The following is a 13641-nucleotide window of genomic DNA, read 5'->3' as shown; positions in this document are numbered from 1 at the left end:
ACACACACAATGGGCCTTGTCAAAAGGCTCCCAAATGCCTACTCAGGCTGAGCACTAGCCCTTTAAGAAGGTTGTTCTCCAACACCTTGCACACCTGCACCAAGTTGCTAATTACCCTGTTGAAGCATGGCCTCCATTGTCTCAGTTGAAGAGAGTACCAGCCATGCTCTGCTCTTTTCAACTCACCAACACATTAAATGTCCCTTTGTTCACCAAAGACTTCAAACCAAGAGTTATCACCAAATGTTTATTGAAGAATGACCAGTGTGTGTCAAGGATTCAACGTGAGTCATCCTATAATTTGTATTGTTGCTGTATTGCATGAATTAAATTGTTGTAATGAGTTGATGATTTGATAAGCATTCTAAAATGGACTATTCTTAATTGAAGATTAACACCTGTTTGTGTATTAATTTCATTGTGTGTAGTATAGGCATTTAATTTATTGAATGCTAATTTATTTTGTTATATTCAGTCATTTGGTTATGTCTAATTGAATGCTGTCTTAACATTGGTTATTCTTATCATTATTTGATTCATGTTGTATTTGGTATTATTTCAGATTATTTCTGGAATCCCAAGTTAAGCCTTTGACTGAACTACTTGTACTTGTTCTGTTGTAGCACACATCCAACTTCTTCAGTAAACACAGCCAGTGGTTAAACCTATGCTCCTGTGTCCTGCCTCCCTCTGTTGAGATCCTCTGTTCATCTCTACCCCTGTCATCACTCGTGGCCAGTCACCCATCCTATAACCATTAGCAGTACACAGCCACAGGCACCTCGTGGACCAACTCCAGTACCTTGGTCAAGGGAAATGGCAGGACGGTGTACCCAACATGCATGTCTTTTGGTATGGGAGGGAACCTGAGTACCCAGAGGAAACCCACGCAAACACAGAACATGCAAACTCCATGCAGAAAGACCCAACTATCCTTATTTGCTAAAATAGCAACTAGCATGAAACAATATTAGCTAAACTTCAAGAATGTGGGGGAAAACTCTTCACACACACATACATACATACAGTTCATACAAATAAGCAAATCAATAACCCATGTCTATCACCTGCATGCACGTAAACACACACACACACACACACACACACACACACACACACACACACACACACACACACACACACACACACACACACAATGGGCCTTGTCAAAAGGCTCCCAAATGCCTACTCAGGCTGAGCACTAGCCCTTTAAGAAGGTTGTTCTCCAACACCTTGCACACCTGCACCAAGTTGCTAATTACCCTGTTGAAGCATGGCCTCCATTGTCTCAGTTGAAGAGAGTACCAGCCATGCTCTGCTCTTTTCAACTCACCAACACATTAAATGTCCCTTTGTTCACCAAAGACTTCAAACCAAGAGTTATCACCAAATGTTTATTGAAGAATGACCAGTGTGTGTCAAGGATTCAACGTGAGTCATCCTATAATTTGTATTGTTGCTGTATTGCATGAATTAAATTGTTGTAATGAGTTGATGATTTGATAAGCATTCTAAAATGGACTATTCTTAATTGAAGATTAACACCTGTTTGTGTATTAATTTCATTGTGTGTAGTATAGGCATTTAATTTATTGAATGCTAATTTATTTTGTTATATTCAGTCATTTGGTTATGTCTAATTGAATGCTGTCTTAACATTGGTTATTCTTATCATTATTTGATTCATGTTGTATTTGGTATTATTTCAGATTATTTCTGGAATCCCAAGTTAAGCCTTTGACTGAACTACTTGTACTTGTTCTGTTGTAGCACACATCCAACTTCTTCAGTAAACACAGCCAGTGGTTAAACCTATGCTCCTGTGTCCTGCCTCCCTCTGTTGAGATCCTCTGTTCATCTCTACCCCTGTCATCACTCGTGGCCAGTCACCAATTCCCAACTATTCCCTGGCCCTCCTGGGTGTGAACTGACAACCACAATTGAAATGGATGGAATTCAAAGGTATGCAACCCCATTTCTCAGAGCACCCAACCATCCTCCACTGGCAGTAACAACACAGGCTGCGTAGAACGGTGCAACATCTGAGGGAAAACTCAGAGCTTGTTGAAGTCCATAAATGAGAAATCAATCACTTGGTGGAGTCTGGATATGTGACCAAAGTGGATCCAACTGATGAAGTGAAACCACCTACTGTGTCTTGGTATCTTCCACACCATATCATCTGTCAGCACAGTTCCATCAGGTTTGCCTACTACCATATTGTTGAAGTATGGTCTTGTGGTGTCCCTTGTATTATTGTATTGTTTTGATTGTTGTGTTGTGAACATCTTTTTATTAAAATTTTTATTTTAAAAGATTTGATAAAAAAAAAGTTTGCCTACTACCATCGGCACTGCTGATGTTTATTTGGAGAGAGATGGATCAAGAAGTGGAACCCACAACTTATGAATGGCAGATTCTACCACTAGGCTTATGATGGAGTTGCTTACCCGATACCCTTGGCTACAAGCACCGACTCTCCCCAAGAACTGAGGCCCCCGCTTTGCCTTCCATCTACCGAACACTTGTCAGTCTATGTCCCTCTTGGGTATCTCTTCCCATTCACTACCAGGGCCAAAGTCTTAGTCCCGGACCTTTGGCATACTAAGAGGGACTGGGATGAGCCAATCCACCCTGCTGCTCTCCTGGATCGATGGCACTTAGGAAGGTGAACTGGCTGATCTCTCAAGCGTCCAGATTCCATAACCTGGTTCAAGTCTAAGTCGTGCCGAAATTCAGGATCTGACCGACGTCAACAGCTGTCTGATAAATCCTGCTGATATCACTCATGGTAAAACTTTCCAGGACTTGGCTCAGCGTCAGGATCAATGGCCAAGTACATCCCTGCCTGCAATGACTCCCACAATCATCTGTGCTAGATGGAACTACGGAAGTCTGCTCAATGCTTTAACATCTCCATATCTCCACACAGTTCTCCCAGACCCTGCCTACTTCGAACATTTGCACAGCTTAATTGCTGCAGCTAACCAAGCCCTAGATGGTGTGGCATCGGCCACCATTAGGGCAGAGACCCTTCTCCAACAGTCCCAAGCTAGCAGTTTCCCAGAGGAACTAAACGCCAAGCTGGAAAGGAAGTGGCTAGGCATAGCCACCTTCTCACCCTCTCCCCAGAGTATTGCCAAGTTCTCGGGTTGATGACGGTTGGAGGACGACTTTGGCGTGCAGAGTTTTTGGAACTCGATACGATCCATCCAGTCGTCCTTGACTCCAAACATCCTTTTACCAGACTCCTCATTAACCGGCTGTTGTGTGGCAGTGAAAGGGTTAACCTTCTGTGAATTGTCGCAGTGAAAGGGTTAACTGTTTTGTTGTGTGGCAGTGAAAGGGTTAAGAGCTATGATAAAGACTTCCTTCACCTGGACCAGATAAGTAAGTACTGGGTTTTGGGAGGATGTGGAGCCATCCGTAAGCATTAGTATGCGAGTAAGCGATGGGGCATTCTGTATTATGACCACCCACTACATTCATCTGGATCTGTTGAGAGTGAGAGTCTAGAAGCCTAAGCCTACCTCATGTCCCTACGCTGCTTCATATATCAGAGGGAAACCATTTGAATTGCTGGCTGACCGAGGGACTCATTTCAAAGTAGGAGATGTAAAACTACAGGACTTCCAAGCAATGGAGCCTTCAGTGTCGAGCTATTGGCAGACCAGAACATTTCATTTAGATTCAACCCCCCCCAAGCTCTCCCCATTTTGGAGGGGTAGATCAAAGCCTTACAGGTAATCCTGGTTGATCAACCCGTCAAGACAATCCTGAGTACAGTGTTGATCAAGGTTGACGGGGTCCTGAATTCCAAACCCCGCCTAGGCTATCTCTCATCTGATATTGCAGACCCTGATCATGTTACACCCAATCTCCTGTTAGTGGCTTGGCGTGATGCCTCCCTTCCACAGGCCATGTATGCACAGTGACTTCATCGGCACAGATATTGGCTGACCATTTCTGGGCTAGGTTCATACGGGACTACTTGCCCAGTAAACAGCGCCGGGGGAAATGGACAAAGGAGACACCAAACATCTGCACCAGTTAAATGGTGATGGTCATGGCCAGTGAGCTGGGTAACCTACACCTTACCTGGAGGTAGCCTGTGTGACCCCCTACCAGAGATGAAGGATGAGTGAGGAGCACTAAGATACTAAGAATTTAATTGTTCTAATGAGTTGATGATTTGGTCATTTAAAATGGACTATTAATTGAAGATTACACCTGATTGTGTATTAATTTCATATGGGCATTTAATTTATTGAATGCAAATAGTTATTTAGTCAATTTGGTTATGTCTAATTGAATGCAGCCTTTGATTATTTATGGAATCCTGAGTTAAGACAGATTTTATTTTTTATTTTATCTCTTCCCACGGCGACTATGGATAGGGAATTTCTTTATTTAATTCAAATGTTCACGACAACATGGATGCATGTACTCTGCCAGCATGTTTAATATCCATAATACTAAAGGTTTGACTAAGATTTGTATGCAATTTTATTGTTAAAAAAAAAAAAATCTTTACCACCATTAGACTTTTCATGTCACACACCACCTAGAGGGCGCTCGCGCACCACAAGGGGTGCACGCACCACAGTTTGGGAACCACTGCTCTAGTGACTCTTACCTCGGTTCACCTCTACATGTTAAGTCTGTTCGCAGTGAGCATGAATGAAACATTAAGAGTTGAATATGAACACTTTTATTAAAGGGATCACGGGTAGAACAGGTCATCAGCAGTGTAATACAAGACAATTAATCCTCCACGCTTTATCATCACCTACTGCCAACAAGCAAATGGGTCCTTTTCACAGTGTGTTGTAAATGGGTAACCACAGCGTGTAGCTACTAACCTTGGTACTGCGTTACAAGTTGGCTCACATGACTCACTGGAACACCTAAACGGAGCGGACTCATTGTTATTAAGTTAGCCACGTTTACCCATCTGACACGTCAACATGTCTGCTGTGAAAAGGGCCAATCGCAGCCTTGTTGCGACAGACGCAGTGTCTAGACACAGCAATTTACTCTAAACAATAGGTGTTTAAAGCCAAGGGCAGAAAAAAAGTTCATACATTTCCACCTCTCAGCCAATGAGAATTGAGCATTCAACAGAACCGAGTAAAACCAAATATCTAACAACGAACACAAGGTTGGGACGTATTACGGTTGAAATGCCCCTTTTAAAATAGTATGTTTTTCAAGGAACCCTCTGGTACTTTTCACCCTCCTAAATAAGCACACCATTATATACCAGGGCGACTAGGTTGTACTGTGACAGACAGTAAATATGATTTCAGCTATGATTAGCCTGTTAGTACAGTTCATGGTGGATATTCCCTGAGGCATTTGTAAGGGATGGACTACAGTTGACATGTTCACTGCTCCCATTTCTTCCTAGTTTCTACACATGTTTGTAGACATTACGTGACGAAGATTCTAGAAAATTATTTAGCCTCATTATTCCAAGGAAATAAGATATAAATGTACAAATTCAAAACACCAGACTGGAACGTCAGTCATGGCTGTGTGTGTGTATGTGTATAGTCACAGACGTGCTCCCTTCAACAGATGTGTAGAGAGCGAAGGCTTTAACATTGTCTTTATTCTTCTGATGCTTTTTTATACAAAACCCAAGTGTGCATTTCCTGGTTGGCTTGGCAAAGCCCTTTGTTTGGTGGAAAATCCACCAATCACTGTCGGAGGGGGGGAGGGGGGTGGTTCTTGGAAAGTGTAAAAAGAAACTACGTATGCCAAGCCGCTCTATTAAAAACCACCCCATCAACCAAATGGAAGCCACCCTGCAGAAAAATAAAACAAAAAGGAGAGACTGTTTGACAGTCCTTTATTAGGTCCATGCCCTATTGGTAATTGCTGTCTAGTCATTTTTCAAGATGCTTTTATGTCGAGTTGACATTCTGAGCTGCATAAACAGTGTTATCCTTGCTATTATAAAATACTACATGGCCAGAAAAGACGACAGGAAGTGAGAAAAAAGAAGAGGAGGTTGGATAAAGAGGGGAAAGAAAGCGTTTAAAAATGGACCAGAGGAGAAACCTGATCAATAGATACACAATAGTGTATAGATATAATACTAAGGGGGATGGACTGAGTGGTATTGACCATATTCACACTGTGGACATTTAGCTCCTTATGTCACACTCATGCTATTATGTCATTCTCGGGTTGGAATTCATTAGAGCAAAATGGTTGCCGTGTGAATATGGGTCAATGAGTGAAGATCGACAGTCAGCTGGATAGAGCGGCATCCACCTAGAGCGGGTAGTCGACAGGGCTGATGATGCGGGAGAGCAACAAAGATGGGGGGGGGGGGGGGGTTGTCCAGATGAGAATGGGGTTGCTGGGAAAAGGGGTAGTGTGAGGGGGTGTGTAGGGACGGCCCCCTCCCTTTCCTATCGGTCCATCTCATCCAGCAGGGGCGTGGCGTCTCCAGCTATGGACATGGGCGTGCTCTCGATCATGGGGCTCGGCGACGGCCGCGGGGTCATCCTCGGCGTCTTCTTCTTCCCTTCCGCCTCCTTCTCCTTCAGCCACTGCTCCGCCATCTTGCCCCAGTCCACTGCCGAGCTGCTGGTGGACCTGCGGTGGGTGACGACAAGTTAGGACAGGAATTGCGATTCATGATTACTGCATTATGTCCAAGGTTCACAGTACTCACCACCGTCTAGGGATTGTGTGCCACGCCCCTTCCGGGAAGTGACCCCTTCCGTGCCGCCCATTAAACCCATGTAAACGTAGTTGTAGTTTGTAGAACTAAACCTATATGTTATAGTATCGCTATGGGTCTAATAACGCCTTCGAGTCTCATTGAGCTACTTCTGGTCAACGTGCAAAAAACATTATTTTTTCATCCGTACATTTCCGTTTGATACCGTTTTGAATATGAACATAGTCCGGCCGCTTCTGAGCAATTCCAGGGAAAACACGTCATTTTTCCACCTGATTATCGGATCTTCCTGAAATCAACGCTAGATCATCACTATTATCCTTTATGGTGCACGCATGCAATGTGGTTTAGACCGGCTTTTTGCTGTAAGCTAGCATCAATGCCAACATTAGAAATGATCAAACATTAGAGCTAATGTCAGCTCCAAATGTGAAGTGAATGCTAGGTAATGTTGATTAATGTTAGAATCTTTGATTAACACAAGCTAGCGTCGTTAGCTGTAACATTTGGTAAAATGTTTAGCTCAAATGTTAGCAAAAAAGTGGATGTTAGATCTTTTGCATTATGGGGTAAATTAGGAGGACCGATTGACATCAAACATGGGGGCAGACATCTTTAATACAGGCATCTAAGTAAGTGGGTAAGAATGTTACATTAAGACTGATTACCGCTGTAAATAAGACTGCAAAATGGAAATTCATTTCCAAGAACAAATGGTATAAATCTGGCAAGGCCGAAGGCTGGCTTGATATATTGCAGAAATGACTTTCTCTGCTCTCTAGGTCAGACGAAGTATTGTCTGGAAATACCCTCAAACAGACCGATGGACACAAAAATAAAAACGTGATACAATAAGCACAAGTCACTGCATGCAAAGCGCTGTTCTGTTGAGTAAGGTGCTTCATGAGCATCAACGTGCGCTTCGTCCGTTTGTTTAAAAATGGAAAGGACACTTTAAAGGAACGAGGAAAATAAAGGTCACTTTAAGGAAAGAACTGATGTGGTTCTTGAATAGTATAGTTTAGAAATAGCAAGTGTAGCATAAGGATATAGAGTAAAAACTATATTGTATAGTAGTGTACATAGGACCCAGCAGGCACGTGCACACATAGACCCCAAGGGGTGCTCGAGCACCTGCCCTTTTGTGCCTCATAAAAAGGTGCCTATTTTTTTTTTTACTGTTGCACATAGACTGCCCTTCCAACTGAAAAATGTCAGGATAGAATAGAAATATTAGGTAAAGAGAGAGAGATGCCCCGTATTCCATTGCAGTTTGCACGGCCTCCTCAGCGTGCCTCTTCGCGGACCTATATTTTATGCATAGTGTGGGTGGTGATGATGATGATGATAGAAACCGCTGTGGCGCAGACAGTTGAATGCTGGTATTACACTCACTGAGGGACATGAAGAAGTCAAGTCCAATGGGATTTGGGAATCTCAAATACAAATCGGTATTAGAATACAAAATGCATTTATATTAAACAATACAGAATATACAGCACTTCTTGGGGTCTTTAGGGTAAGCACTTAATCCCTCCCCCCTGAACATTTATAGAGATGTATGGGCCTTTTAAGTCAGTGATAAAAGTGTCTTTCAAGGATAAGTGAGCTCCTGCACTGATTATTATAGTTCAATATTCAATATTTGATCACCAAACCCCCCCAAAAAGCACATCCCTGGGACCCAGTGCCTTAATCCGTAGCTAACATCTCAGGACTTTAGCGTGTCTATTTTATCATGCCTATTTTGTTACCCGTTTATTATGTCTATTTTATTATTTAGTATTATTGCACAATCAAAGCGGGCACAATCAAAGCGGGCATGGCCACCCGCATTTCACTGTATGCCCTGGTATGTATGTGACGAATAAACCTCTTGAATCTTCAACTCACTTTGGCTGCTGCGGCTGAGGCTGCGGCTGCTGCTGCGGCGTGCGTCCTCTGGAGGAGGTGGAGGACGATGGCGTGTTGGACGAGTGGGCGTGGTGAGTGGTGCCGTGGTGAGCGGCGCTGTGGTGGCCGTGGTGCTGCGACGAGTGTCCGTGGGAGAGCGCCGACTGGGGGGTGGAGCCCGGGTACTGCGGCGTGTTCAGGGCCTGCTGGTTGGGCGTCGTGTAGGAGTAGTTGGGCGTCATCATGGGTGTCGCCATCGGCTGCTGGGGAGTGGTGAACATCTGGAAGGAAGGTTGGGAACAAGGTCAGTTCAGTTTTCCAGTCGTCATAGATTTTGTGAGTTTACCACCAAAGGGAAGTTTAGGGCATCAGTGCAGACAGGGCTCATTTTGCTGCACGATCTGCAGGACTGCAATATGTATGGACATCAAACACCCACTATATGTATATGTATCAAGTATATTAAGGCTGTCAAAGTTAACGCGGTATTAACGCATGCATTAAAGCGTTCCGTCTCCAGACGGATTTCATTTTTTTTTTTTGTCAATTTGATTTGGAGTCTGACGGAATTGGCTACCTGGCATAATATGATTTGTAGATGCGTAGGGCATTTTGACCATTCTAACCAATCAAACATGAGCTTGACGCACACATGCTGCTCACAGTGCCCTCCCCCTCACAGACCCGTATCATTTGCACCGTAGATAGCAAGCGTGCAGGTCCTCTTTTAACACCACTGAAGCATTAAACAATGGCCCAGTAAACTATTCACTTTAGTTTACTACACGAGGCGTTTTCTAACATTATCTAGCTGGCTAGCTGATAGCTCATAACATAATTGAAATTCGTTTTTGAAGCTGTGGCTAACGTTAGCTAGCTACCGATCTTCGGGTGGCTAACGTTACTGTAACTGTAGCTTGCTAATACAGGCTGTCCTGGCTGGCTAACTTTTATTTCGCAATGGAGTGGAGCTAACTAACTGTACAAATCGATGTGATTGGCTGAGACTGTATTTTGTACGGTTGGCTGCCTGGCTGTTGTGGATTTGGGTAGCCAGCTAGCAGCTAACATCAACTCAATGTCAACACTATGTTGACACTCTGAGCGAGTTTGCAGACAGCAATGTAACAAACAATATGGTCCGTGCGGAACCATTATCCCCAACACATAGTTATTAGCTAACGTCAGCATAATAACGTTAATGGAAGGAGTAAGCCGGCCACTAAAAAGAAAACACATGCAGTGTTCTCAGACGAAAAGGATGAGCGGCACCACTCAACAAAAGAGTTTCGAGAGGAATGGAAGTTTGAAGATAGCAGTGTTTGAAGAGACTGGCTAGGCTACAGTATGATGCAGGGGCTGTAGACGGTGGTGAGTTGTTAACTTGTTCCGTGTTCCGCAACTATGTCAAAAAGAAAAACAGAAACAACACATTTGTCATTGTCGTGTTACTTCACAGTACAAATATGTGAGTCCTCTGCTGTGGTTGCGAGTATCCTTTATTAGCTTAACTCCGTAGCAACATCACACAGGTGTATCTGTAGACTGTCTCCTCCCCACTGTATATTCTCTCCCCACCGTATGTATCTTTTTTCTCCCACCCACCCTAATGTACAGTCTCCTCCCCATCATAATGTATATAATCTCCGTTAGGATCTATGGGTAACAGTACTGTATATTTGCATATTGTATATGTCACAAATGTAACAATACTATATACCTGTACGTATGTCATGTATGTCCCTATGCCATAAATGTTGTGTGTCATAAATGTCACTATGAATTGAAAATGGGGGACCCTGATGTAAACAAGACAAACGTCTTTCTCTGGTCTGCATCCCCTTAACCCTTTCTCTGCCACGCTTATATCCATCAATGTTTGATCACTGCCAGCTCTATTTGTCTATGGAGATGTTCACCTACTTTGCAGGGCTATAACTTTTTAAATTGTATTGCTAAATTGACATTACTATGGCCCATTCAACATCGATTAGCTATTGTTCAGGGTGTAGGAACGTTTTACTTTTTCATTCACACATTCATATAAAAATACTGTCTAGAGTATAAATATGTTTTTATCGTTTTCTGCAGTAATTCCTAGAACGTGAGATAGCCATTTATGCATATATTACATAATCAAATGCAGTTTGCTAGCGATTGACGTCAGATTAAAAATGTCAATTGTACAAGGTCCTAAACGTCATGCCTCATCATCTACTGGTGACCGGAGGGGGGGGGGGGGGGGGGTCGTTTATAATGCAATGACCGACGTTAAATGAATCATGTAGTATGGGTGATGTATTGATCATAGCAGTTTGTATGGATAATAATAATCAAACACGCTGAAACTCACCGCAGCTTCCTCTTACCGTTGGGTGATCAGCGTGGAGCAAAAAGTTCGCCATTATGGGATGTTGATCTAAATGAACCATTTCTGGGTTGTATAATAATATATACGTCCAAATAACGTTGTTTATTGAGTTACGGCAACCGATCGATTATCCAGTGTGTCAAGATGGAGTCCCGCGAGCGATAGCGAGTGGCGGACGGAATAGGGGTGACACCAAGCACTTCCGGCCCCACTTACCCACTTCCGGTTTGGCGATCGGCCACCAGGTGGCGATATTGAACCGTTGGAGAGTTGAGTGGAGATCCCCAGCACCAGTCAAGTATCCGTCGGTGAAATATGATTACCATGACAGATTTTTGAAATATTGATCTCAAAGACGCTGTAAAACGTCATTGGCAGATTACGCATGGCAAGGAATGACGTCTTAACACGTCTATGGAGAAGTTCCCCTTCTTTGCAGGGCTATAACTTTTTTAATTGTATTGCTAAATTTACATTACTATGGCCCATTCAACATCAAGTATCTATTGTTCAGGGTGTAGCAACGTTATACTTTTTCATTCACATATTCATACTAAAATATGGTCTAAAGTATAAGTATGTTTTTATCGTTTTCTGCAGCTTTTTCCAGAACGTGATTTATAGACCTAAATGCATTATATTGATGATCAAATACAGTTTGATAGCAATCTGCGCGAGATAAAAAAAATTCAAATGGACGTGCTTCTAGAAGTTACTACTGATCATCTGATGTTGACCGGATGGGGGGGGGGGGGGGGGGGGGGGGGTCGTTTATAATTCCGTGGCCAACGTTAGATGATTAATCTAGTGTGGGTGATATGATCATCAGAGCAGTTTATATCGAACACGTTAAAAAATAACGCTGAATCTTACCGTAGCTTCCTCATAGCGTTGGGCGATGAGCGTGGAGCAGAAATATTCCTATTATGGGATGTAGAAATATGCGATCCATTTCCAGGTTGTATAATAGTATATACGTCCAAATCATCTTGTTTATCGAGTTATTGGTAACGGATTGCTATCCGTTGTGTCTAGCTCGAGTCCTGGGACTATTAGCGAGTGATCGGACCGAATTGGAATGAGCACCAGCTTCCATTTCCTGTTTCCGCTCTGGGCGATCCGCTGATCGGCCACCAGATGGCGCTCTTGAACCGTTGGAGAGTTGAGAGGGGATCAACAGTAGATCTCAAGTCTCCGGGGGAGAAATATGATTTCGATCACAGATTTTTGAAATATTGATATCAAAGACGTGGTACGGCGTCTTTGGCAGAATGAGCATGGCGAGGAATGACGTGGTAAGGCGTTTTTGGCGACCATAGTGTTAAAACGCCAACGCTATTAAAAAGAAATACAGTGAAGGTTAAAATAAGAATATGACTTGGCCTGAAAAAAAGTTCAGTCAGGAGATTTTTTTTACTTTAATCCCTGTATTAACGCACAATTCTATTAACGCCACAATTTTTTTTAACTCACGATTAACTTTTTCGAAAAAAGCATGCGTGTGTGTGTGAGAGAGATAGAGAGAGAGAGAGGGGGGGGGGTGAGAGATGAGGAAGGGGCAAGAGAGAGAGCTGGGAGAGTGTGTGTGAGAGAGGGGGGGGGCGGGGGTGTGAGTCATCAGCCCTTGTGTGGGTGAATGTAACAAGTTCCTAATGTTTTCTTTCGCCTATTATTTCATGCACACTTTATTCATTGTTTAAAATTATTATTTTCTTTTAAGTTATTTTGTGCATCACTCTGTTTTGAATTTGATGCAAATTTGCAATGCATGAGGGTCATCCTTTTGTGTTAAATGGCTGCATAAAGCAAGCATTTGTTGACTCTCATGTTGATAATATTAAAACTTGGAACTTGAAAAAGATCCGTTTAAGGTAGATAAAAAAAAAATTGTATGCGATTAATTTGCGATTAATCACGAGTTAACTATGGACAATCATGCAATTAATCAGATTAAATATTTTAATCGATTGACAGCACTAATATATATATACTACATAAAGTATATAGTTTAGTATCAGGTATAGTATAGTAGTACATGCACTGTACTCATGCCTGCGTATTCATCGGAAATGTGCTTTATATATATATATATATATATATATATATATATATATATATATATATATATATATATATATAAACAGTCCCAAGATCACTAGAATAGCACAATGTCAATTATGTTTTAGGGTACATTTTCACTTTAACTTTCAATCCAGCTCTGGCAAGCAAGAATAAAATTATCTCAGAATCCGGACTGATTTAAGTATTTTGAAGAATAGCACAAGCACCGCCTCTTTCTGGGAACTGTGATCTCCACTCACGTGATAGGCTGAGGAGCTGCCCCCCCCTCCCCCCGTGCTGCCGCCATAGCCGTATTGGCTGGAGCCCCACTGGCCCGGCGTGGTGTTGGGGTTCTGGCCCTGGCCCGTAACCGCGGCGATGGCGTTGAACATCTGTGAGGTTACGTTGCGCGGGAGAGCGTTGACGGCTCGCGTCAGATCTGGAGGGGGAACGTTGAGATGAGTTAGTAACAAGCCTGACATGGTGGAACAACCGGAGAACTAGAGGGCAGCTAATATGGGCTTTTGATCAGATCCATACACACACACATATAGAATTTTAGTACAATCACAGATATACAGGTTCAGACATTATATTTTATTATAACATAACTATTAAA

At 42.8% G+C, this 13641-nt stretch overlaps 1 protein-coding gene across 2 annotated transcripts in view; it reads right to left on the bottom strand.

The window, feature by feature from the left end:
- Positions 1 to 4709: 4709 nt before the first annotated feature.
- LOC311233710 (transcription elongation factor SPT6-like) overlaps positions 4710 to 13641 on the bottom strand; it is a 58850-nt gene continuing 49918 nt past the window's right edge. For both annotated transcript variants that reach the window (XM_084320706.1, XM_084320707.1), the window contains exons 36-38: positions 13283 to 13461; positions 8591 to 8871; positions 4710 to 6609 (exon numbers count right to left, since the gene is read on the bottom strand). In XM_084320706.1, coding sequence (XP_084176832.1) covers positions 6423 to 6609; positions 8591 to 8871; positions 13283 to 13461 — 647 coding nt within the window. In that variant the 3' untranslated portion in view covers positions 4710 to 6422. The remainder of the gene's footprint in view (positions 6610 to 8590; positions 8872 to 13282; positions 13462 to 13641) is intronic.

This window comes from Notolepis coatsorum, assembly GCF_963971535.1.
Source record: "Notolepis coatsorum genome assembly, chromosome: 8".
Taxonomy (NCBI): domain Eukaryota; kingdom Metazoa; phylum Chordata; class Actinopteri; order Aulopiformes; family Paralepididae; genus Notolepis; species Notolepis coatsorum.
Note: the sequence above shows the minus strand (reverse complement) of the source record. Positions and strands in the feature narration are given on the sequence as shown.